Raw genomic sequence first — 25115 nt, 5'->3', positions numbered from 1 at the left:
GCCTAAAACATACTGTAACCTTGTACTAAATGTTTTGAGGCATTTATACATTTTTCTACTACAGGTTAAGTATTGTCTCAAAAGTATTGTGGAGCTCCTGCACCTAAATATAAACAGTACCTGCACCCAAAATGAGTATCGACAACTATTTCAGTCCAAGTCAAGCACTGAATTAGATTATTGAACAAGAAAAAATAGAATATATTTTTTGAGAATAAAGAAAGTGCCAGAACTTAAGACAATAATGTTTGTGTCCATTTCTCTTATACCACTTTCCGACTCAGGGAGGACAAACCCAGCCTGCCTCTCTCCTTCCACACCGAGTCCAAACCTACAGTCACTGGGTCCTGATCATGACAGTGGAGGACAGTTTTTACAGCAGGATCCAGAGATGGTATCAGTGAAGCTGGAAGACTGCAGTCAAACACTGGAGCTGAATGTCAACATTAAAGATGAAGAAGAGGAGGAGAATATTGGGAAATCTGTTTCTCATGGTAAGAGCAGGTTCTAACTAAGTTTGTTGTTTGTTCCAACTTCCCACTGTGCATGATAAGTTGCAGTAGAATGAGTGTGTAGTTACTATCTCTTGTGATGTTGATGTTATACCTCATCATTTTCATGACTTATGAGATACTTTAATAGTTTTTTATTCCCCTTTTGTATTGCACAGCCTTCTTACATGAATACGTACAGGTAGCCTAGTGGTTAGAGAGTTGGCCAGTAATTGAAAGGCTGCTGGATCGAATCCCAGAGCTGACAAGGTAGAAATTGATCGTTCTGCCCCTGAGCAAGGCAGGTAACCGACTGTTCCCTCGGCGCCGGAGATGTGGATGTTGATTATGGCAGCCCACCGCACCTCTCTGATTCAGAGGGGTTGGGTAAATGCGGAAGACACATTTCAGTTGAATGCATTCATTTGTAAAACTGACTAGGTTTCCCCTCCCATTCGGAAAGTACACTGCTCAAAAAAATAAAAGGGAACACTAAAATAACACATCCAAGATCTGAATGATTGAACTATTCTTATTAAATACTTTTTTCTTTACATAGTTGAATGTGCTGACAACAAAATCACACAAAAATGATCAATGGAAATCAAATTTATCAACCCATGGAGGTCTGGATTTGGAGTCACACTCAAAATTAAAGTGGAAAACCACACTACAGGCTGATCCAACTTTGATGTAATGTCCTTAAAACAAGTCAAAATGAGGCTCAGTAGTGTGTGTGGCCTCCACGTGCCTGTATGACCTCCCTACAACGCCTGGGGCATGCTCCTGATGAGGTGGCAGATGGTCTCCTGAGGGATCTCCTCCCAGACCTGGACTAAAGCATCCGCCAACTCCTGGACAGTCTGTGGTGCAACGTGGCGTTGGTGGATGGAGCGAGACATGATGTCCCAGATGTGCTCAATTGGATTCAGGTCTGGGGAACGGGCGGGCCAGTCCATAGCATCCAAGCCTTCCTCTTGCAGGAACTGCTGACACACTCCAGCCACATGAGGTCTAGCATTGTCTTGCATTAGGAGTGAACCCAGGGCCAACCGCACCAGCATATGGTCTCACAAGGGGTCTGAGGATCTCATCTCGGTACCTAATGGCAGTCAGGCTACCTCTGGCGAGCACATGGAGGGCACAGCCCCCCAAAGAAATGCCACACCATGACTGACCCACTGCCAAACCGGTCATGCTGGAGGATGTTGCAGGCAGCAGAACGTTCTCCACGGCGTCTCCAGACACTGTCACGTCTGTCACATGTGCTCAGTGTGAACCTGCTTTCATCTGTGAAGAGCACAGGGCGCCAGCTGGTGAATTTGCCAATCTTGGTGTTCTCTGGCAAATGCCAAACGTACTGCACGGTGTTGGGCTGTAAGCACAACCCCCACCTGTGGACGTCGGGCCCTCATACCACCCTCATGGAGTCTGTTTCTGACCGTTTGAGCAGACACGTGCACATTTGTGGCCTGCTGGAGGTCATTTTGCAGGGCTCTGGCAGTGCTCCTCCTGCTCCTCCTTGCACAAAGGCGGGAGGTAGCAGTCCTGCTGCCTGGGTTGTTGCCCTCCTACGGCCTCCTCCACGTCTCCTGATGTACTGGCCTGTCTCCCTGGTAGCGCCTCCATGCTCTGGACACTACGCTGACAGACACAGCAAACCTTCTTGCCACAGCTCGCATTGATGTGCCATCCTGGATGAGCTGCACTACCTGAGCCACTTGTGTGGGTTGTAGACTCCGTCTCATGCTACCACTAGAGTGAAAGCACCGCCATCATTCAAAAGTGACCAAAACATCAGCCAGGAAGCATAGAAACTGAGAAGTGGTCTGTGGTCACCACCTGCAGAACCACTCCTTTATTGGGGGTGTCTTGCTAATTGCCAAATTTCCACCTGATGTCTATTCCATTTGCACAACAGCATGTGAAATTTATTGTCAATCAGTGTTGCTTCCTAAGTGGACAGTTTGTTTTCACAGAAGTGTGATTGACTTGGAGTTACATTGTGTTGTTTAAGTGTTCCCTTTATTTTTTTGAGCAGTGTATTTAGACCCCTTGACTTTTTCCATGTTTTGTTACATTACAGCCTTATTCTAAAATGTATTAAATAAAAAATGTTCCTCATCAATCTACACACAATACCCCATAATGACAAAGCAAACAGGTTTTTAGAAGTGTTTTCACATTTTTATACATAAAAAAACCCATACAGAAATACCTTATTTACTTAGGAATTCAGACCCTTTGCTATGAGACTCGACATTAAGTTCAGTTGCATCCTGTTTCCATTAGATATGTTTCTACAACTTGATTGTTGTCAACCTGTGGTAAATTCAATTGATTGGACATGATTTGGAAAAGCACGCACCTGTCTATATAATGTCCCACAGTTGACAGTGCATGTCAGAGCAAAAACCAGGCCATGAGCTCGAAGGAATTGTCCGTAGAGCTCCATGAAAGGAAAAATTCACAAGCTGGTAAAATGGCAGCGCCCAGACGGTCTGTGTCAACAGACTTAAGTGCAGGCAGTGTGGGTGCAGCAGTGAGACAATCTCTACTGCTGTTTTGACGCTAAATGTAATGATTATTGGTTTTCTACATGTGTACAATTATTCAGACACATTTGTCCGTAGAGCACCATGAAAGGATTATGTCGAGGCACAGATCTGGGGGAGGGTACCAAAACATTTCTGCAGTGTTTATTAAATTTTTTATTTAACCTTTTATTTAACTAGGCAAGTCGGTTTAGAACAACTTCTTATTTACACTGACTGCCTAATCCGGCCAAACCCTCAGGGGACCCTTGACATGTGCACTATGTTTAGTACTCTCCTCACAATGTGAAAACCTTGATGGTTTTTCACGAAGCTATTTTGGTCTTGGTGTATTAGATATGGGAGCAGTCTATCCAATCTCCTGGCCAAGGCTTTAGCACTAATTCTTGAGTCGGAGTTCAGAAGGGAAATCGGTCTGTAACTTTCACATTTTGTTGGGGATTTATCAGGCTTCAGAATGAGAGTAAAACACTCCTTAGAGAGGAGGGGAAGCAACCTTGCTGAAAGGATTCAGCACACAGTGCGTTGGGAAATTATTCAGACCCCTTGACTCTTTCCGCATTTTGTTACGTTACAGCCTTATTATAAAATATATTAAATTGTTTCTGTCCCCCACCAATCTACACACAATACCCCATAATGACAAAGCAAAAACAGGTTTTAGAAATTTTACCAAATTTATAAAAATCACAAATACGGAAATATCACATTTACATAAGTATTCAGACCCTTTACTCAGTACTTTGTTGTAGCACCTTTGACAGCGATTACAGCCTTGAAGCTTGAGTATGACGCTACAAGCTTGGCACACCTGTGAATGCACAGAGATGTCATGAAAAGATCCTGAGGGCCATTGTCCTGCTATTCATCCGCCGCCATCACCTCATGTTTCAGCATGACATTGCACAGCCCCATGTTGCAAGGATCTGTACACAGTTGAAAATGCCTGAACATGTCCCAGTTCTTCCATGGCCTGCATACTCACCAGACATGTCACCCTTTGAGCATGTTTGGGATGGTCTGGATCGATGTGTACGACAACTTGTTCCAGTTCCCGCCAATATCTGGGAATTTCGCACAGCCAATGATGAGGAGTGGGACAACATTCCACAGGCCACAATCAACAGCCTGATGAACTCCAGGCAATGGAGATGTGTCCCAGGGGAGGCAGCAGCAGCTACCCACTTCTCCAGTGCTTCATTTGTAAATTGGGAGGTGCTGGAACCAAATGTGAGCCTGAGAGTGTTGTAACTTTAATGTGTTACAGAGTTAATGTTTAAGTTAATTCATTGAGCTGTATCTAAAGATATTTCTTTACAGTTATTTACATATTTACATTTACATTTAAGTCATTTAGCAGACGCTCTTATCCAGAGCGACTTACAAATTGGTGCATTCACCTTATGACATCCAGTGGAACAACCACTTTACAATAGTGCATCTAAATCTTTTAAGGGGGGGGGGGGGGGTCAGAAGGATTACTTTATCCGTATCCTAGGTATTCCTTGAAGAGGTGGTGGGGTTTCAGGTGTCTCCGGGAAGGTGGTGATTGACTCCGCTGTCCTGGCGTCGTGAGGGAGTTTGTTCCACCATTGGGGTGCCAGAGCAGCGAACAGTTTTGACTGGGCTGAGCGGGAACTGTACTTCCTCAGTGGTAGGGAGGCGAGCAGGCCAGAGGTGGATGAACGCAGTGCCCTTGTTTGGGTGTAGGGCCTGATCAGAGCCTGAAGGTACTGAGGTGCCGTTCCCCTCACAGCTCCGTAGGCAAGCACCATGGTCTTGTAGCGGATGCGAGCTTCAACTGGAAGCCAGTGGAGAGAGCGGAGGAGCGGGGTGACGTGAGAGAACTTGGGAAGGTTGAACACCAGACGGGCTGCGGCGTTCTGGATGAGTTGTAGGGGTTTAATGGCACAGGCAGGGAGCCCAGCCAAAAGCGAGTTGCAGTAATCCAGACGGGAGATGACAAGTGCCTGGATTAGGACCTGCGCCGCTTCCTGTGTGAGGCAGGGTCGTACTCTGCGGATGTTGTAGAGCATGAACCTACAGGAACGGGCCACCGCCTTGATGTTAGTTGAGAACGACAGGGTGTTGTCCAGGATCACGCCAAGGTTCTTAGCGCTCTGGGAGGAGGACACAATGGAGTTGTCAACCGTGATGGCGAGATCATGGAACGGGCAGTCCTTCCCCGGGAGGAAGAGCAGCTCCGTCTTGCCGAGGTTCAGCTTGAGGTGGTGATCCGTCATCCACACTGATATGTCTGCCAGACATGCAGAGATGCGATTCGCCACCTGGTCATCAGAAGGGGGAAAGTAATTATTACTACTTATTACTATTATTACATATGTAATTGTATTGGTTAGTATTGAATTACGCTTTTGTCGCCGAGGCAACTTGCATGTTCATCCCACTTGATGAAGACACACTAGTCTCCAAACAACTGCATGCATTCTGGGAGCTTGAGTCTCTGGGTATTATAAGCGAGAAAACACAGAACCCAGAGGAAACCGAGGCTCTACAGAGGTTCGAGGAAACAACCACCTTCAAAGATGGGCGATACCACGTGGAGTTGCCATGGAAACGAGAAATGCCAGAACTCAAAGACAACTATAGAATCGCCAAGAAACGGTTTGAAGGTCTGAAGAAAAGACTGAAGAAGGATGTGACGTTGTACAGCAGATACAATGAAGTGGTAGAGGACTACTTACAACAGGATATGGCAGAGGACGTGCCCAAGGACAACGCATCAAGTGCAGACAACGTAAAATACTACTTGCCTCACCATGCAGTACTTCGAGAAGATAAGGTGACAACAAAACCGAGAGTGGTGTTTGATGCCTCGTCCCATGAAGATGGCTGTCCATCCCTCAATGACTGTCTACTAACAGGACCGAACCTGAATCCGGATCTGCTCAGCGTTCTGATAAAGTTCAGACTACATGAGATCGCATTCATGGCAGACATCAAGAAAGCTTTCCTGCAGATATCCCTAGCAGAGAGAGACAGAGACGCCGTGAGATTTCTATGGCTCACAGGCCCACCAAGGGGAGAAAATGAAGAGGAGCTGCGTGTGCTGAGGATGAAAAGAGTGGGTATTTTGGAGCTTCCCCAAGTCCATTTTTGCTGGCAGCTACAATCAGGAAGCACCTGAAACAATATGAAACAGAACAACCAGAAGTTGTAGAGATACTGAGAGAGTCACTCTATGTAGATGATTTCATTGCAAGTTCATGCAATGTTGAAGAGGCTTACCTTGTGACAACAACTGCAAAGCGAATGTTGTCGATTGCAGGCATGGACCTCTGCAAATGGATGACCAACTCTCCTGAATTGAAAACAAAATGGGAGGAGAGTACGACAACTGACCACCCGTTGACGCTAGAAACACAAGAATTAGTGTTGAAGGTTTTCGGTTTAGTATGGAGACCGGAAACAGATGACTTTGTGTTTGACCTCAGGCCGCTACTGAGCATTCTAAAGCAAAAGGAAAACACAAAGAGAAGTGTTCTGCAGTCGTCTGCACGTATCTCACGACCCTCTTGGTTTCCTGACACCCTTCACCATCAGGATCAAGTGCATGTTCCAGGAAATGTGGAGAGGGGGACTCAGCTTGGGACGAAGAATTACCACCTGATCTGACACGAGAATGGCAACAGTGGTGTTCAGAACTACCCCAGTTACACCAGCTCACCATACCAAGGTGGTACAGAACAGACATGCGGCCACATAATAGCCACACTCTGAAACTACACGTGTTCTGTGATGCAAGTGAAAGGGCTTACAGTGCAGTAGCTTACTTGCAAGGTGAATCACAAGACAGGGAAACAACAAGTCTAGTCGCATCCAAGTCCAGGGTAGCCCCACTGGAAGAAAATGACGCTGCCACGCCTGGAGCTCATGGGAGCTGTGATTGGAGCGAGACTAGCAAACAACTTGATGACCACACTGAAAATGGAAGAAAAACAGATCAACATGTGGACAGACTCGATGATCGTGCTGCATTGGATTTGCAGCTCAGCTCAGAAACTGGAAACAGTTTGTTGCGAACAGAGTGACGGAGATCCAGTCCTTGACCAATCCAGAGTCATGGTCACATATTGAAGGGAAAACTAATCCAGCTGACCTCCCTACAAGAGGACAAACTGTTCGAAACTTGATACAGAGCGAGCTATGGTGGAATGGACCCAGAATTCTGATATCACCCAATCAGTCCGAAGAGACTGATGATAACAAAGTTCCGGAAGAGGTGAATATAGAACTCAAGTCCAGTTGCCGAGGTCACTGTACACTCTCGCTGTAAACAGGACAGACATCCCTGAACCTGTGTTGGAGCTTGAAAGGTACAGCAAACTGAAAAGAGTGTTCAGAGTCACCGCCTGGATAAAGAGATTCATAGCCAATGCTCGTACAACCATAAAGATACAAGGTGAACTGACTGCTGACGAACTGTTCGATGCAGAAAAGTACTGGATTAAGGTAACACAACAACAGAGTTTTGGACAGGAGATCAAACTACTGAAGGCAGGAAAAAGCCTAAACAATGACTGTAAAATCAGAGAACTGAAACCGTTCCTGGACGAACACGAACTACTCAGTGTAGGAGGAAGACTGCAACAGTCCAGCTTCACATTCAGAGAGCAGCACCCATGGGTTCTGCCCAACAAGTACAGATACTCAGAAATGCTGATACAGTACCACCATGAGCAGGTGATGCATTCTGGAGCAAGAGACACTCTAGTACAAATCAGGGAGCGATACTGGGATCTTGCGTGCTAGGCAGCTAGTCAAGAGTACAGTGGCAAGATGTATAGTGTGCAAAAGATTCAAGGCAAGGGCCGGAGCAGCAGGTCACTGCGCCTTTACCAAAAGACAGAATAACTGAATCGCCACCATTTGAAGTCACAGGTGTGGATTTTGCAGGACCGCTCTATGTGAAAGAACATGGGTCTGTGGTAGAAGTCATACATTGCACTGTTCACTTGTGCTGTAACCAGAGCAGTGCATTTGGAACTGGTCTCAGATCAGTCAACAGAGAAATTCCTTTTAGCTCTAAAAAGATTAATCTCAAGGAGAGGATTATGCAAGGTAATCTACTCAGACAATGCAAAAACGTTCAAGAGAGCTGATCAGGACTTGAAAGAGCTTGTGGAAGGCAATCGAAGAGCCCCAACTCTTGGCTTTCTTCTCAGAAAGGGGCATCACCTGGAGGTTCATCGCCGAGCGAGCAGCCTGGTGGGGCGGATTCTGGGAAAGACTTGTCAGGTCAGTGAAAACATGCCTGCGAAAGGTTCTTGGGAGAGCTTCACTCAACTTTGAAGAGATGTGCACAGTCCTGACAGAGGTTGAAGCTCATTCTAAATTCTAGGCCTCTGACCTTCGTGCACAATGAAGTGGATGAACCACAACCCCTGACCCCAGCACACTTCCTGGTGGGTAAACGACTAACCTCTTTGCCTCCAAAGCCATTTCCAGCTCGACACTCAGCACCCAACGCTAAACAAGGAGGACATGACACGCAGATGGAAGTACAGGCAGAGACTTGTGACCAGTTTCTGGAACAGTTGGCGAAGAGACTACTTGCTGGATCTAAAGTCAGCACACCGCTGTGATACACCACAGCCCACCCCACTGAAAGCGGGTGACGTTGTACTCATTGGAGAAGATAACACACCCAGACAAACCTGGAAACTAGGAAAGATTGAGGAACTGTTTCCAGGCCGAGATGGCCTAGTTAGATCATGTTCAGTTCGTACTGTTTCAGGGACTTTGTTGAGGAGACCTATTCAGTTGATATACTGCCTAGAGATCTAGATGAACACAGTTGTTCATCGGGGGGGAGGATGTTGTAACTTTAATGTGTTACAGAGTTAATGTTTAAGTTAATTCATTGAGCTGTATCTAAAGATATTTCTTTACAGTTATTTACATATGTAATTGTATTGGTTAGTATTGAATTACGCTTTTGACTGCAAGTTCCAGAATGCCTTGCGACAGGAAAGTAGAGAGTGAACGCGCTAGTTAAGTGCAATTAATAGGTGATTACGTTTGGCTCCTTTGCGCTAGCATCTTAGCATTGCTTTGTAGAATCTAAAGTTGTTAAATGTAACGTGATCAAGAATTATTACTAAAAGAAGCTTTCATATCAAATCCGACGTCCCGAGTCATTACTTTGAAGATAGTTATTCTAAAAGAGAGAGGGGGTCTGGAGGAACCAGAGCACATATTAAATAAAATACCTTTATAATAAAGCATTGCATGCATTATCATGGCTTTAGCATACTGGCATAGAGCAGTGGTGTGGCTCCGCTTGCAGAAGTTGAACACATGGAGTACATTTATTGTAGCCCAGAGTCGGGAAAAATGTGGCCTTTTGTAAAAGGATTTCATGTACAATTCTACATCATTTTAGATGACTGGGGACTTTTGTAGAATATTTTTTAATACCTCACAAATGACAAAAATGACAGACTACTTTGACACTGAGATCAATAAAAACAACTTCTCGCAGCTCTTATTCTATCAGGAAATAAATGATGAAGTGCAATGCTGGAGAGATGAGTTGCTGGCTCATGTCTATAACAGCACAGAGAGGGAGAGAGATCAGAGAAAGTGAATCTCATTTTAGTTCTGTGGAGAGCACTGAAGTTCACAAGCTGGTAACATGGTGGCGCCCATTCTATCTGCGTCAACAGACTTCAGTGCTGGTGCAGAGACAATTTCACAGTCACACTACAGTTTTGAAGCTGAATGCAATGATTATCATGTGTAGTAATATTTTAGTACGCGTTCAGTTTCTATATTTATTTGTAAATTATGGTGTGAACGGGAAATGCGATTGGTTTTTGATGTGAAATACAGTGAAGACGAGGCTATTCAGGAAAATAGGTCATAGTGCTGCCTAAAACATACTGCAACATTTGTACTAAATATTTTGTGTCATTTGGGGAGTCTACTATAGGTTTTGTTCATTTACGTTGTGTAGACTAATTTTAAAGCGTGTACTTTGTCCAATTTGAATGAATTAATGTTTTGTTACCTACTTCGTCTTTTGAAATGAGATGGACAGGAGCTGATTACCGCCACCTCATATTTCTAGTGTTTGAGCTCATGTTCCCTCTTATACAATATTAGCTGATACTAACAGTATTGTGGAGCTGCTGCACCTAAATATAAACAGTACTGGCACCTATTTCAGTCCAAGTCAAGCACTGAATTAAATAATTGAACAAAAATCAATATAATATATATTTTTGAGAGTAAAGAAAGTGCCTGAACCGTGGAGACAACTTTTTTTCTGTTCCTCGTTGTTACTATAGGACGACTAGAATTAAGTCTGAAGCCGGTAACATCAACAGTGAGGACAAACACAGCCTGCCTCTCTCCGTCCACACTGAGTCCAAACCTACAGTCACTGGGTCCTGATTGTGACAGTGGAGCCCAGTTTGCACTGCAGGATCCTGAGATGGCATCAGTGAAGCTGGAAGACTGCAGTCAAACAATGGAGCTGAATGTTGACATGTCAAAGTTGAAGAAGAAGAGGAGGAGAAGATTGTAGGCAATCTGTTTCTCATGGTAAGATCAGGTTCTATCTGTTTGTTGTTCATTCCAACTTCCCACTGTGCATGAAAAGTTGCTGTAGAACTGTTTCAATGAGAAGGTAGATGTTATTTCATGCTACTGAGACTGGCACCAGTATTGCCAGCATTTGTTTTATTCACTGGGCTATCTGGAGTGATCAGAGAGTAGACTAAAGAAGTGAAGTAGACAAACTGCCAGTGTTTTAAAGTTCTATGAAGTGAGTCTGTGTAGTTTCTAACCCTTGTGATAGTGAGTGGAGGACGTCTTACCCACTTTTAGCATAGTTTAATTCCCCTGTATTGTACAGCCTACTGATATGAATACATATGTCACCCGGTACAGACAGAAGAGGACTGGCCATCCCTCTGGGCCCTGGTTCCTCTCTACCTTTCTTTCTTCCGTTTCTGCTTTCTAGGGAGTTTTTCTTTTAAATCAGCATTGCTTGCTCTTTGGGGATTTTAGGCTGGATTTCTGTTAACCACTTTGACATTTGCTGATGTAAAAAGGGCTTCATAATATCAATGGGATTGACATGAATATCACACCAACCTGACTGGTTTTTTCCGATGATGTTCACACAGGACACCATGTTGAGACATTCTCTACATCCAGAGAGAGAAACAGCAGGAAGATCATGGAGCTAAGAGGTCTCACCTCTGCCCACATTGTGATGAGATTTTCCCAGTTCTATCAAAGCTAAAAATACACCTAAAAATGCACACAGGAGAGAATCCGTAATTCCCGTAACTGACTGTGGGAAGAGATTCACAACATCAGGGAATCTGACAGTTCATCAGAGAGTGCACACTGGAGAGAAGCCTTACTCCTGCCCTGACTGTGGAAAGATTTTCTCTCGACTGGGCCACTTAAAAAGACATGAACATATACATACAGGAGCTGAAGCCTTACTCCTGCTCTGACTGTGTAAAATGCTACACAACATCAACTGAGCTAAAACTTCATCAGAGAGTGCACACTGGAGAGAAGCCTTTCTCCTGTTCTGACTGTGGGAAGAGTTTCTCTCGACAGGGTTTTTTAAAAGCACATGAACTTATACATACAGGAGTGAAGCCTTATTCCTGCTCTGACTGTGGGAAGATTTTCTCTCAACTGGGCAACTTAAAAACACATGAACGTATACATACAGGAGTGAAGCCTTACTCCTGCTCTGACTGTGTAAAATGCTTCACAACATCAACTGAGCTAAAAGTCCATCAGAGAACACACACAGGCGAGAAGCCTTACTCCTGCTCTGACTGTGGAAAGAGTATCTCTCTACTGTGCAACTTAAAAACACATGAACGTATACATACAGGAATGAAGCCTTACTCCTGCTCTGACTGTGTAAAATGCTTCACAACATCAGCTGAGCTAAAAGTTCACCAGAGAACACACACAGGTGAGAAGCCTTACTCCTGCTCTGACTGTGGAAAGAGTTTCTCTCAAATGTGCCAGTTAAAAAGACACCAAGGTAAACATAAAGGAGAGAAGCCTTACCACTGATCTGACTGTAAAATTTTTTATTAACAGCTGAGCTAAAAGGTCATCAGAGAACAGACACAGGAGAGAAGCCTTACTTCTGCTCTTAATTTGGCAAGAGTAACTCAAGTAAAAGTCTAAAGGTATTTGGTTGTAAATATACCTTAGTATCAAAAGTAAAAGTGAATAATTTCAAATTCCTTAAATGAACCTCTATGTTATGGGTATCCCTTAACCGGGACGGTTGTTGATAACGTGCTCCAATGTGACTAAAATGATGTTGTATACAACAGCCAACTTTCCAGGACATAGACATGTCTTTATATGGGCAGAAAGCTTAAATGATTTTTTTATCTAACTGCAGTGTCCAATTTACAGTAGCTATTACAGTGAAAAAATACCATGCTATTGTTTGAGTAGAGTGCACAACTTTTATCATGGCAACTGGTTTAATACATTCACCTCTGAAGGTCAATAATGTACTTATGTTCAGTAACCTTGCTCTGATTTGTCATCCTGAGGGTCCCAGAGATAAAATGTAGCATAGTTTAATTTGCTAAAATCTATTTTTATGTTCAAATGTAGGAACTGGGTTCTACATTTTGAACCCCTTCTGTCTCTGGCACCACACCCACCCTGCCCGGCCATCTAGATATGTGAAAGTTAGTGTGTAAGCTAATGATCCATCATGTATGACATTCCTGGCAGTGTGTAAACTTAAATGTTTTATTACCCTATCATTTTTGTATGTTCTCTATAATTTTGTACTTAAATGTATCAATTGACCAATTCAGCACATTTGGGGAACCTCCTGACAGACTTGATACAGTGCAGTAATGTAATTCTTCACTGGATCAGTCAGAACCTTTGCACACTGCTGCTGCCATCTGGTGGCCAAAATCTAAATTACACCTAGACTCCTATCTGAAAGTATGGCCTTTCTCTTGCATTTCAAGGATGAAAAAGAAAATTACAGGTATTTTGTTTCTATCTTTTACCAGATCTAATGTGTTATTCTCCTACATTAATTTCACATTTCCACAAACTTCAAATGGTATCAAGAATAGGCATATCCTTGCTTCAGGTGCTGAGCTACAAGCAGTTAGATTTGGGTATGTCGTATAAGGTGATTTCTTTTTTAAAGTGTATGATCCTTAAGAAGTTTTAATTAAGCAAACCAGATGGCACAATTGTGTGTGTTATTTTTTATATTACGGGTAACCAGGGGCACACCAACACCATTTACAAGCATTTGTGTTTAGTGAGTCTGCCAGATCGGAGGCAGTAGGGATGACCAGGGATGTTATCTTGATAAGTGCGTGAATTGGACAATTTTCTGTCCTGCTAATAATAAAAAAATGAAGTTGAGTACTTTTGGGTGTCAGGGAAAATGTATGGAGTTAAAAGTATTATTTTCTCTAGGAATTTAGTGAAATAAAAGTAAAAGTTGTCAAAAATATACAGTGAGAAGAACAAGTATTTGATACACTGCCGATTTTGCAGGTTTTCCTACTTACAAAGCATGTAGAGGTCTGTAATTTTTATCATAGGTACACTTCAACTGTGAAAGATGCAATCTAAAACAAAAATCCAGAAAATCACATTGTATGATTTTTAAGTAATTCATTTGCATTTTATTGCATGACATAAGTATTTGATCACCTACCAACCAGTAAGAATTCCGGCTCTCACAGACCTGTTCGTTTTTCTTTAAGAAGCCCTCCTGTTCTCCACTCAATACCTGTATTAACTGCACCTGTTTGAACTCGTTACCTGTATAAAAGACACCTGTCCACACACTCAATCAAACATACTCCAACCTCTCCACAATGGCCAAGACCAGAGAGCTGTGTAAGGACATCAGGGATAAAATTGTAGACCCGCACAAGGCTGGGATGGGCTACAGGACAATAAGCAAGCAGCTTGGTGAGAAGGCAACAACTGTTGGCGCAATTATTAGAAAATGGAAGAAGTTCAAGATGACGGTCAATCACCCTCGGTTTCGGGCTCCATGCAAGATCTCACCTTGTGGGGCATCAATGATCATGAGGAAGGTGAGGGATCAGCCCAGAACTACATGGCAGGACCTGGTCAATGACCTGAAGAGAGCTGGGACCACAGTCTCAAAGAAAACCATTAGTAACACACTACGCTGTCATGGATTAAAATCCTGCAGCGCACGCAAGGTCCCCCTGCTCAAGCCAGCGCATGTCCAGGCCCGTCTGAAGTTTGCCAATGACCATCTGGATGATCCAGAGGAGGAATGGGAGAAGGTCATGTGGTCTGATGAGACAAAAATAGAGCTTTTTGGTCTAAACTCCACTCGCTGTGTTTGGAGGAAGAAGAAGGATGAGTACAACCCCAAGAACACCATCCCAACCATGAAGCATGGAGGTGGAAACATCATTCTTTGGGGATGCTTTTCTGCAAAGGGGACAGGACGACTGCACCGTATTGAGGGGAGGATGGATGGGGCCATGTATCGCGAGATCTTGGCCAACAACCTCCTTCCCTCAGTAAGAGCATTGAAGATGGGTTGTGGCTGGGTCTTCCAGCATGACAACGACCCGAAACACACAGCCAGGGCAACTAAGGAGCGGCTCCGTAGAAGCATCTCAAGGTCCTGGAGTGGTGTTACGCACGCCTCTGTGAAGAGGGAACTCAACACCCTGCTGCAACTCAACTCCCCGTGAAGTGAAATAGGTATGGGCTGTAGGTGCGAGTAAGGATGACACAAAAGCAGAATTGACCGTTTACTAGGACTTTATTCCTTTTCCACGGTAATATGGGGAAAAAGGGCTGGACGGAACCAAAGCAAAGAAAATAAATATCAAAGCTCCCCCTCTCCCATCTAACCTGCCTACCCACTACTTACCTAACTTAGCACCACCTGGTGCACTAACCAAAATACAGGGGGTGGTCCGTCCAGGTCTTACCTAGTGTGCCTAGACATTGAATATACTACGGGTATATGTATGCCCACGGGCCTCTTGCCTAAGCACTCCCTAGGATGCCTTCCCCTTCCCCCCTGGGAACAAATGAAACAGGACAACAAACAATTACTCAAACTAAGAAACAAAGGACATCAAAAAGCTCTATCTGAGCAACAATCTCACATAGAACATACCAACTGCTCGCAGCAACAACTAACACAGTACATACCAACGACCAACATGCTATAACCCTCAGCCATGATCTCTCTAAATCACAATTTCTGCAATCTCCTCAGCCTGCAATGATCTCTCTCTTCTGAACAACAGAACACTGGCTTTTATATAGCTTCAGACAGAATGGGTAATTAGAAACAGCTGCGTCTTGACGAGGGGGCGGGGTCAGCTCTCCAATCATCAATTGGGGCCGACCAATCAGCTGCTTGGTGAGAATTTCAGGAAGCCATCTCCTGAAACACACACACTCAAATACAAACTACAACACAGAAACTGGGGTACGTAACAAGTGGCCTAGCCAGTCTCCAGACCTGAACCCAATAGAAAATCTTTGGAGGGAGCTGAAAGTCCGCATTGCCCAGCGACAGCCCCGAAACCTGAAGGATCTGGAGAAGGTCTGTATGGAGGAGTGGGTCAAAATCCCTGCTGCAGTGTGTGCAAACCTGGTCAAGAACTACAGGAAACGTATGATCTCTGTAATTGCAAACAAAGGTTTCTGTACCAAATATTAAGTTCTGCTTTTCTATATCAAATACTTATGTCATGCAATAAAATGTAAATTAAGTCTCTCACAGTTGAAGTGTACCTATGATAAAAATTACAGACCTCTACATGCCTTGTAAGTAGGAAAACCTGCAAAATCGGCAGTGTATCAAATACTTGTTCTCCCCACTGTAAATAGTAAAGTACAGAACCCCCCAAAAACTACTTAAATAGTGCTTCTAAATTATTTTTACTTCAGTACTTTACACCACTGCATGCATCAATGCCATGTGGCAGGGTGGTGGTGTGGGGTGTGTTTTCAGGGCACAAATTGGGCCCCTTGATAAAAGTTAAGTAATGTTTGAAAGCATCCCTTCATGGCAGCAGTGTATCCATCTGCAAATGGATTCTTTCAGCAGGATTATGTCTTATGCCACAAGGTTTGTCCAGGAATGGTTCCAAGAACATTACTTCTTTGTCCATCTGTGGGAGGAGATGGAACGAGCTATTCGGAGTAGATCCATTCGCAGCCAACAATTGTAGGAAGCATTGGAGTCAACATGGGCCAGCATCCCTGTGGAACGCACTCAACACCTTGGACAGTCCTTGCCCCGATGAATTGAGGCTGTTCTGAGGACAAAGGGGTGTGCGAATCAATATTATGAAGGTGTTTCTAATATTTTGTACTAGGGATGCACCGATATGAATTTTTTGGCCAATACGATATCCAATATTTTCCTTGCCAAAAGACCGATACCGATATTTAAAATGTTAACGGCCTTTTAAGCATTCTTATACGGTTAAATAGTTAAAACACACACGGACGCGGCATGTCACTACAGTCCCTGGTTTGAATCCAGGCTGTATCAGATCCGGACGTGATTGAGTCCCATAGGACACAATTGACCCAGCGTAGTCCGGGGTAGGTCGTTATTGTAAATAAGAATTTGTTCTTAACTAATTTGCCTAGTTAAGTAAAGGTTACACACACCACACGACCAACAAGTTATTTTGTTGGCATTTACGTATGTCCCCATTACCAGTAAAACATAATCAAAACCTATTTCTTTCACTTGCTGTGCTGTTTTGTTGTTCAGTCTTTCATTCTCAACCAGGATTTCATCATACATGTCAAGCAGTGAAGTTTCAGCTCTGTCTGTCCGTAGCCTCTCTTCCTCATGCGCACTTTCACTGTGTCCATTTCCATCTGGTCCAGCTGTTTATGTAACATGTCACGTAAACCCTGTTTCTTGTCTGCATCGAAGTAGCGGTCCTTGTACCTAGCATCGAACATGATGGCGACACAGTAAAGAGGCTCAGAGAGAATGCCACCAAATCGCTTGTTCACAGCATCGAGTACTTTTGTAAGTTAACCCCACGGTCTGTGTCGGCAGTTTTGTTGAGCAGGGGTTTCAATGCCATGACAGAGGGTATCACGTCTGCTGCATGCGCAGTTGATTAGCTTATTTCTCGAGACAGTTATTCTAATGGCGCTAGGAGTGTGTTTATGTTTCAAACACCGTTGAAATGGCAGCAGCGGTATGAGAACCAGCACATTCTTGAACATGCAATACGGCTTTCCTCAGTACGAAATCCACTGTGCTGTCAGACTCAGTATGCTCATGGGGCTGTCATCGCTGGTCCAAATATCAGTTGTGAAGCTAATAGCAGTGACGCCCATAGATATGCGTTTTAACAATACTGTGTAACTCCGGTAGGGCACCATCTGAAAAATACTGTGGGGCTCGACCAGCCAACGTCATCCACGACGGTTGATTGTCAAGGGTAATGAATTCCATTATCTTGGCGTTAATAGATTTCGCCTTTGAGTTGTCTCTCTGAAATGTTCTTACTCTTTTCAAATGACTGCTTGACTTGAACTTGTTTAGTTGTTGGAAGTGTGCGCTTAGTATTTTTCTGCTTTTGTTCTGTGTAGTGCTGTATTTTTCGTGGCGTCATTACGTCATCTACCTACGTTATATAGGTATGCATGTCAGCATTAACATCGGTTTTGCACATCGGTGTTAAATTAGACATCGGGCGATGTTGTCATTTTTAGCTAATATCGTCCGATTCCTATATGCTCAACGATAATTGTGCATCCCTATTTTGTACACTCCGTGTATATCATATAAAGATGATGTAATGATCAGTTTTTAGCATTAGTTTGGGTGGATTATTTTATTACTAAACAACTTTTGTTTCATTATAAACAAGCTATGAATCAACTACTTGTGTTTATTAAATTGTATTTTAATACTAGATTCATTATTTTAGTCATTGATGATGAATGTGTTTTAATAACTGTATTGAAGTTAATTGATCTGGTGGCAGGTAGCCTAGCGGTTAAGAGTGTTGGGCCAGTAACTGAAAGGTTGCTGGTTTGAATCACGAGCTGACTAGGTGAAAAATCTGTCATTGTCCCTTGAGCAAGTCAATTATCCCTAATTTGTCCTGTAAGTCTGCTAAATGACAAGAATGTAATTAAAAATAATGTTTGTACATGAATTTATGCTGGGCAACCTCTTTTATCTTGTGTATAATTAAATTAAATAAACTGTTTGAAGTGAAATACTCTATATACAGTTGAAGTCGGAAGTTTACATAGACCTTAACCAAATACATTTAAACTCAGTTTTTCACAACTCCTGATATTTAATCCGGATTAAACGGATTAAAGTGCAGGCATGCAGTGACCACAGTGACCGAGGTAAAGACAGTTTCAAGTTGGATATTCGACTTATATTCACGCTTTCAAACCACTTGAGCCACAGACTCCAAATAAGTGTCATGATGTTGGAAAAATTGTGCACAACATTGCACAGGTCTTATTTTCACGATTTGGACATTCATTCACTTTCCAAAGCGAATTAACATGTCTAAATGTGAGCAGCATTTTGTATTCCTAGTTGAATTAGTTAGGGAGCGTAAACAAAGTCAAACTTTTTTTTACTATAGAATTTCAATAGCTCCTTGGTCATGTGACCTACTGACTTCAAACAAGGTTCAGAATGTACACTCAGTGGGCCTACACATTGCACACCCTTTAGTTTGTCCATTTTCATCTCACTCAATTTTACAGGAATTGTTTTAACTTTCACATTTAAATAGCTCCTTGGTCATGTGACCTACGGACTTCAACATAGGTTCAGAATGTACACTCAGTGGGCCTACACATTGCACATTCTTTAGTTTGTCCATTTTCATCTCTTACGTTTTTACATAACAGCCTCTTGAACCTAGACTTGGTGCCCTGGTACCACTTGCCGTGCGGTAGCAGAGAGAGTCTATGACTAGGGTGGCTGGAGTCTTTGACCATTTTTACGGCCTTCCTCTAACACCGCCTGGTATAGAGGTCCTGGATGGCAGGAAGCTTGGCCCCAGTGATGTACTGGGCCGTTGTTCACACTACCCTCTAGAGTGCCTTGCGGTCGGAGACTGAGCAGTTGCCGACCACGCAGTGATGCAAGCAGTCAGGATGCTCTTGATGGTGCAGCTGTAGAACCTTTTGAGGATCTGAGGACCCATGACAAATCTTTTCAGTCTCCTGAGGGGGAATAGGTTTTGTCGTGCCATCTTCACGACTGTCTTGGTGTGCTTGGACCATGTTAGTTTGTTGGTGATGTAGACACCAAGGAACTTGAAGCTCTCAACCTACTCCACTGCAGCCCTGTCGATGAGAATGGGGGCGTGCTCGGTCCTCTTTGTCCTGTAGTCCACAAACATCTTCTTTGTATTGATCACGTTAAGGGAGAGGTTGTTGTCCTGGCACCACACGGCCAGGTCTCTGACCTCCTCCCTAAAGGCTGTCTCGTCGTTGTCGGTGATCAGGCCTACCACTGTTGTGTCATTGGCAAACTTAATGATGGTGTTGGAGTCGTGCCTGGCCATGCAGTCATGAGTGAACAGGGAGTAGAGGAGGGGACTCACCCCTGAGGGGCCCCTGTGTTGAGGATCAGCGTGACGGATGTGTTGTTACCTACCCTTATCACCTGGGGGTGGCCCGTCAGGAAGTCCAGGATCCAGTTGCAAAGGGAGGTGTTTAGTCCCAGGGTCCTTAGCTTATTAATGAGCTTTGAGGACACTTTTGTGTTGAATGGTGAGATGTAGTCAGTTATTAGCATTCTCACATAGGTGTTCCTTTTGTCCAGGTGGGAAAGGGCAGTGTGGAGTGCAATAGAGATTGCATCATCTGTAGATCTGTTGGGGCGGTATGCAAATTGGAGGGGGTCTAGGGTTTCTGGGATGATGGTATTGATGTGAGCTTACCAGCCTTTCAAAGCACTTCATGGCTGCGGACGTGAGTGCTACGGGTCTGTAGTCATTTAGGCAGGTTGCCTTGGTGTTCTTGGGCACAGGGACTATGGTGGTCTGCTTGAAACATGTTGGTATTACAGACTCAATCGGGGACATGTTGAAAATGTCAGTGAAGACACCTACCAGTTAGTCAGCACATGCCCGGAGCACACGTCCTGGTAATTGTGTCAACCAATTCCACTGAGCAAATTTCAGGTCTTGTGAAAATTCTGTTCAACTTCCAGTGCCTGTTTACTGTGAGCACAGAGGCTGTACTCACTTTAAGTTACAGTTTTAACCGTGTCCCAGTAGGCAACTGTGACTATTTGATCATAATATGGGCCTACCAGAGTTGCCTACCATCAAAAACAATGGAGAAAATGCATCCCATAACATTTTAACATGGACATAGCTGTTCTATCATTCAGCCGAAAGTAGCAGCCAATGAGTGTTCGATGTAGGCCTACATTCCATGAGACTTTTGAAAAAAAAAACATGCAGGGCTTGACATGAATCTGTTTATCCACTTGTCCTTCAGACAAGGAGGTGACAAAAAATTCATTATTCCCATACCATTATTACAGAATATCAGACAAATTAAGCTACCCTCTAGTTTATTCAAGACCGTCTCAAAATAAAACACTGCCCTTTTAAGACATAAAAATGCTCTTTACCTGACTTGCTTTTCAAAGATGTCTAGAAATGTATACATTTTGTGCTCTTGTAGGAAGCAATCACTCCCCCATTGTTGACTACAAATAATCTATAACTGGGCTAATAACTCACTAACCAGCAAAGGACATGTACAAAATGTGCACACGTGGCTACATGCAGCTCCTGCTTTGATTTCAAAACAACCGCATCAACTCACGACCCTTCATGCTGTAAAAACAGTCCAGTTCAAACTAAATGGCACAGATCAATATATGGCATATGTCTATTTGCATATAGGCCTACTGCAGCTCTGATTGGTTATGCCGCACCGGTCTGCGTCGAGTACGGGCTGAGTTGTGCAGGTCAACGCAATAGAATCTTACTCTGATGTGTTCTGCCTACAACAAAGTATCTTGCATAGTTAGTTTTGCATACTAAGTCTTGCATAGTTCATTTTGTTTCGGTATGTTATATTGAAAGTGGCTAATATTGTGTTGATTCGATCACAGTTGCCACAGTAAAGGGAAAAGTTGTTAAATAATAAGGAAAACTCTAGAAAGTTGAGTGAAGTTCAATCTCATGCCTCTCTCCGTGGGCTGATACTTCTGTGCTGCAGTCCTGGGGGAGCTGCGCATCAGTCTCTGAGTTACTGCGTGCCCAAGTGCAGTTTAGAGGGAACATTGGTGTCAACGGTAGGGGTGCCCATGTTGCTGGGGATTGGAAATGTCCAGTGCGAGAGAGGCAGGTTGAGATGTCCAGAGTCACAGTAGTGCAGAAGGTGTCATATGCTGAAGCAGTGAAGAAAGTAGAGGAGATTGGGTCAAAGGTGAGGGATCCTGAATGAGATTTGACTTCAGAAGAGTTACAGGGTGTGTTGAGTGGTGGTGTCCCATCCTCCCAGGCCGTTGGCATGGTGCAGGAGCAGATAGGGTCAAAGTAGTGGAATGGGGTAGTGGGTTTTTAATTGTGTGTAGGGTAAGTTGGAAGGGTGTTATTTAAAAAATATATTTTTGAATTTTTTTACCCTGTTTTCTCCCCAATTTTGTGGTATCCAATTGGTAGTTACAGTCTTGTGCATTGTGCAGCATTTGGTGGATGCCAGGTGCAGAGAGAGGCTCAGAGATATAGAATCAGTCATGATGTATCATATGCAGAGGCTGTAAGACAGATTGGTGGAACTACATTGCGGACTGATGGAGCTTCCATGGCTGGTCCCGTAGTAAGAGGACCTACTGTGAGACTGATGGAGCTTCCATGGCTGCTCCTGTACTGAAGTTGGACCCTGCACCCCTGTCAGACTGATGGAGCTTCCATGGCTGCTCCTGTACTAAGTGGACCTACTGTCAGACTGATGGAGCTTCCATGGCTGCTCCTGTACTAAGTTGACCTACTGTCAGACTGATGGAGCTTCCATGGCTGCTCCTGTACTAAGTTGACCTACTGTCAGACTGATGGAGCTTCCATGGCTGCTCCTGTACTAAGTTGACCTACTGTCAGACTGATGGAGCTTCCATGGCTGCTCCTGTACTAAGCAGACCTACTGTCAGGGCTGGTGCTTCTGCTGGTCCCAACCTATTGCATATAGAAAAGTGGGATTTGATGTTATTCCCTAAATACTACTCTCGCTCTCTTTATGGTTAAGCACAACCCTATGTTCCCCTATAACTCTGTTTAAATATCCCTCATTTTAATGTATGTACGAGGGATCTTCGACCAACACTTACAAACCCTCCAGTATATGAGTCTCATAGTGTTTACTGGAACAGAAGCAGGCACACCCGGTGGCTCTCCAGGAACAGGGTTGGTGGCCAATGCCCTACATACCATGACAGGTCAGGAAAGCCTGATCCCTAGTATGGGCAGACCTACTATATTTAATAGCACAAATAGAGTCTCTTGTTATTGTGGTGTTGATCTGGGCCTGAACTCAGAGCCCAGGGTCTTGGTTCATTGGCACAAATCCCTGAAAACCCCAATAAACCCCTAGTAGATCTTATTGTGTAGATCTGTAAGTATTGGATAGGTGTAAGCAATATGCTGGTAGCTCCATCTGGAACTCTGATAGGCCAGGTGGGATTAAGGAAATGTCCTGTTGGGTTGTGTTGTTTTTTGTATTTGAAATTGGTATTGGTACACACTGTTGTTGGGTTGCTAGCTACAGTAGCTAGGTCTCAAAACGAGCTTGCTGGAGCTCTGATCTTTACTCTGCAAGACACTACTTATCTCTGCAATACAGATACAGACAATTAGCTAGGTATACATGCAGGTAAATATAATACATATAACTATTTGCCTTGTTAACACATTAAATATGCACGATCTATCTATCTCTCTTTCTCTATATCTATATATATATATATATATATATACATCTATCTATCCACATTTCTGATGATCCATTGATGTCATTCATGATGTCTTACTAGTACAATGTGTTACTATTTTATTTTGATCCATTTGTTAATTTTCTTATTTTTTAACTGCATTGTTGGGAAGGGCTGGTACGTAAGCATTTCATGGTAAAGTATACGGTTGTTGTATAAGGCGCGTGTGACAAATACAATTTGATTTGATTTGACGGCCGTGTCGCAAGCTAAATGCAAAATGAGAGTAGAGCTACTGAGTTCGGTGTCACAAACACTTGTCCATATATGGTATTGCGTTGGCAGCCATATTGGATTTTCTATCGAGAGATGTTCCTGCAACCGGGAAACGTTGTACTTCCTATTCGGGGTTGCCATGTTTGTGGTTTTCCTGTGGGCTACTTGGAAAACGATGTCGGGTGAAAATGTATTGGTGGCGGGTTTCGGGTTTACTTCTTAATTGCACCGTAGCCGCCATAGCATTTTTCTTTCAAATATATATTTCACTGTGACCTGCTGCTGACTATTAGGCAGTGAGGCAGTCTGTTGCTGAGCGAGTGGGTGGTGGGGAGGGGGAGGGCCGGAGGCCGAGATGTGTGTGGTTTGAGACTGAGCGCTGCAGCAGGCAGCTGAGTAACGTGAGTGACGCCTTGATAGCATCATCTGGATATGTGTGCAACAAAAGTTCAACATTCACCTTCTGATACCATTTCTGTCAAACCGTTTACGCATACAGTTTCACTCACACGTTCGATACATTCAATGTATGCACCACTCATAACGCACTACAACTGCCTCTGCAACGCAATGCTGCAAGGCAAACAAAGCGTTCCATTGGAAACGAATTGTACTTCTGGTGTACCACAATGCAATTTCACTGTCGGTGTGATCGAGGCGTGAGAGGAGACAGCACAGGACGCGCGAAAACCATATAAAGCGAAGGGTTTTAAGCATGCTCAGTTCTTGAATCTCGAGCAGGACATTTTAAATAGAAGTTATGGAACTCCCTCGCGCGCTTCTGTTACGGAAAAGTCCACAATGAAACTGACATTAAATGTGGAGAATGATACATATGTTGGTCATTAAGTAGCCTATTAATGTGTATGCCTATGTAAGCTACTGTAGCCTACCATTTCATACAATAAACATGTTGAGATGACGATATCACTGGAGTCATTGCAAATGAATTTGTGCCACTTGTGTAGCTTACCTGGAGCTAGCAAACGGATTTAATACATAGCCTATAACTTCAGTTTATTGTTCTTTTAGCCTTGTGTTATTATGCAATTATTAATGGCCATGTTTAGTTAATGAAATGGGAAGTTATCAGTTGTGATTGTGGTCACAGTTCTATCTATCAGCTGTTACTAGAATGCATTAGATTGAAGGTAACAGTCAGTCAGATTAGGCAAGTTTTCAGGCCTTGTGGACGGGTTTTGATCATTGGGCTAGACATTTTTCATACACCTGGCAACCCTGGCAACCCTGATCCCATTCTTCAGAATAAAGAAACGCCATAACTGTGCTGTCAAGAGGATAACTTTTGTGTCCGTTTCTCTTCATTACTAAAGGTATGTGATAGCAAGTTTAAACAGTCTAATATCGAAAGAACGTCATAACATGCTAGATAACAAATCCGTCCGGTTTTATGAGTTATTGTTTGTGTCAAATCCAGTGAGTGAAAAACGTGATTATTAAAAACTATTTTACAAGTCACGTAGACTTGGGGGTCTTCTGAGTTAATGTACATCATTTCGACAAGGTCATTTCATAAACAATCTATTTATTTGAGAATTTTTGGTTCGTTTTACATGTTATTGGTTTTGTGTAAAATGAAGCTCCTGAGCTGGTAAAATGGCGGCGTCCACTCTGTCTGCGGAGGAGCCCCATGACTTCTTTTGGAAGTCTATTTTGGGGGTCTTTTTGGTGCGGTCAGCGGGGTGGATTTCAACATCCACGAACCGGCCCAATCTTATCCAATTATAGACGTTTATGTTTTACAATTTCGGCCGACCCTTGGCTTGGCCCAAACATTTGACCTGACCGAATTCA

At 43.5% G+C, this 25115-nt stretch overlaps 3 protein-coding genes across 5 annotated transcripts in view; 2 read left to right on the top strand and 1 right to left on the bottom strand.

The window, feature by feature from the left end:
- LOC139533039 (zinc finger protein ZFP2-like) overlaps positions 1 to 25115 on the bottom strand; it is a 319515-nt gene that overhangs the window by 123748 nt on the left and 170652 nt on the right. The gene's annotated exons all lie outside the window — the stretch shown is intronic.
- Positions 1 to 25115, top strand: part of LOC139531407 (uncharacterized) — a 29400-nt gene that overhangs the window by 2928 nt on the left and 1357 nt on the right. The window contains exons 3-4 of the mRNA XM_071327855.1: positions 285 to 494; positions 10360 to 10594. Of these exons, the coding sequence (XP_071183956.1) occupies positions 285 to 494; positions 10360 to 10594 (445 nt within the window). The remainder of the gene's footprint in view (positions 1 to 284; positions 495 to 10359; positions 10595 to 25115) is intronic.
- The window catches only part of LOC139533055 (zinc finger protein ZFP2-like), a 31172-nt gene continuing 30598 nt past the window's right edge, over positions 24542 to 25115 (top strand). For both annotated transcript variants that reach the window (XM_071331267.1, XM_071331266.1), the window contains exon 1: positions 24542 to 24634. The gene's annotated coding sequence lies outside the window, so the exon portion shown is untranslated. The remainder of the gene's footprint in view (positions 24635 to 25115) is intronic.

Source organism: Salvelinus alpinus, chromosome 10 (genome assembly GCF_045679555.1).
Source record: "Salvelinus alpinus chromosome 10, SLU_Salpinus.1, whole genome shotgun sequence".
NCBI classification, from domain to species: Eukaryota; Metazoa; Chordata; class Actinopteri; order Salmoniformes; family Salmonidae; genus Salvelinus; species Salvelinus alpinus.
This window is presented reverse-complemented; position numbering and strand designations above follow the sequence as displayed.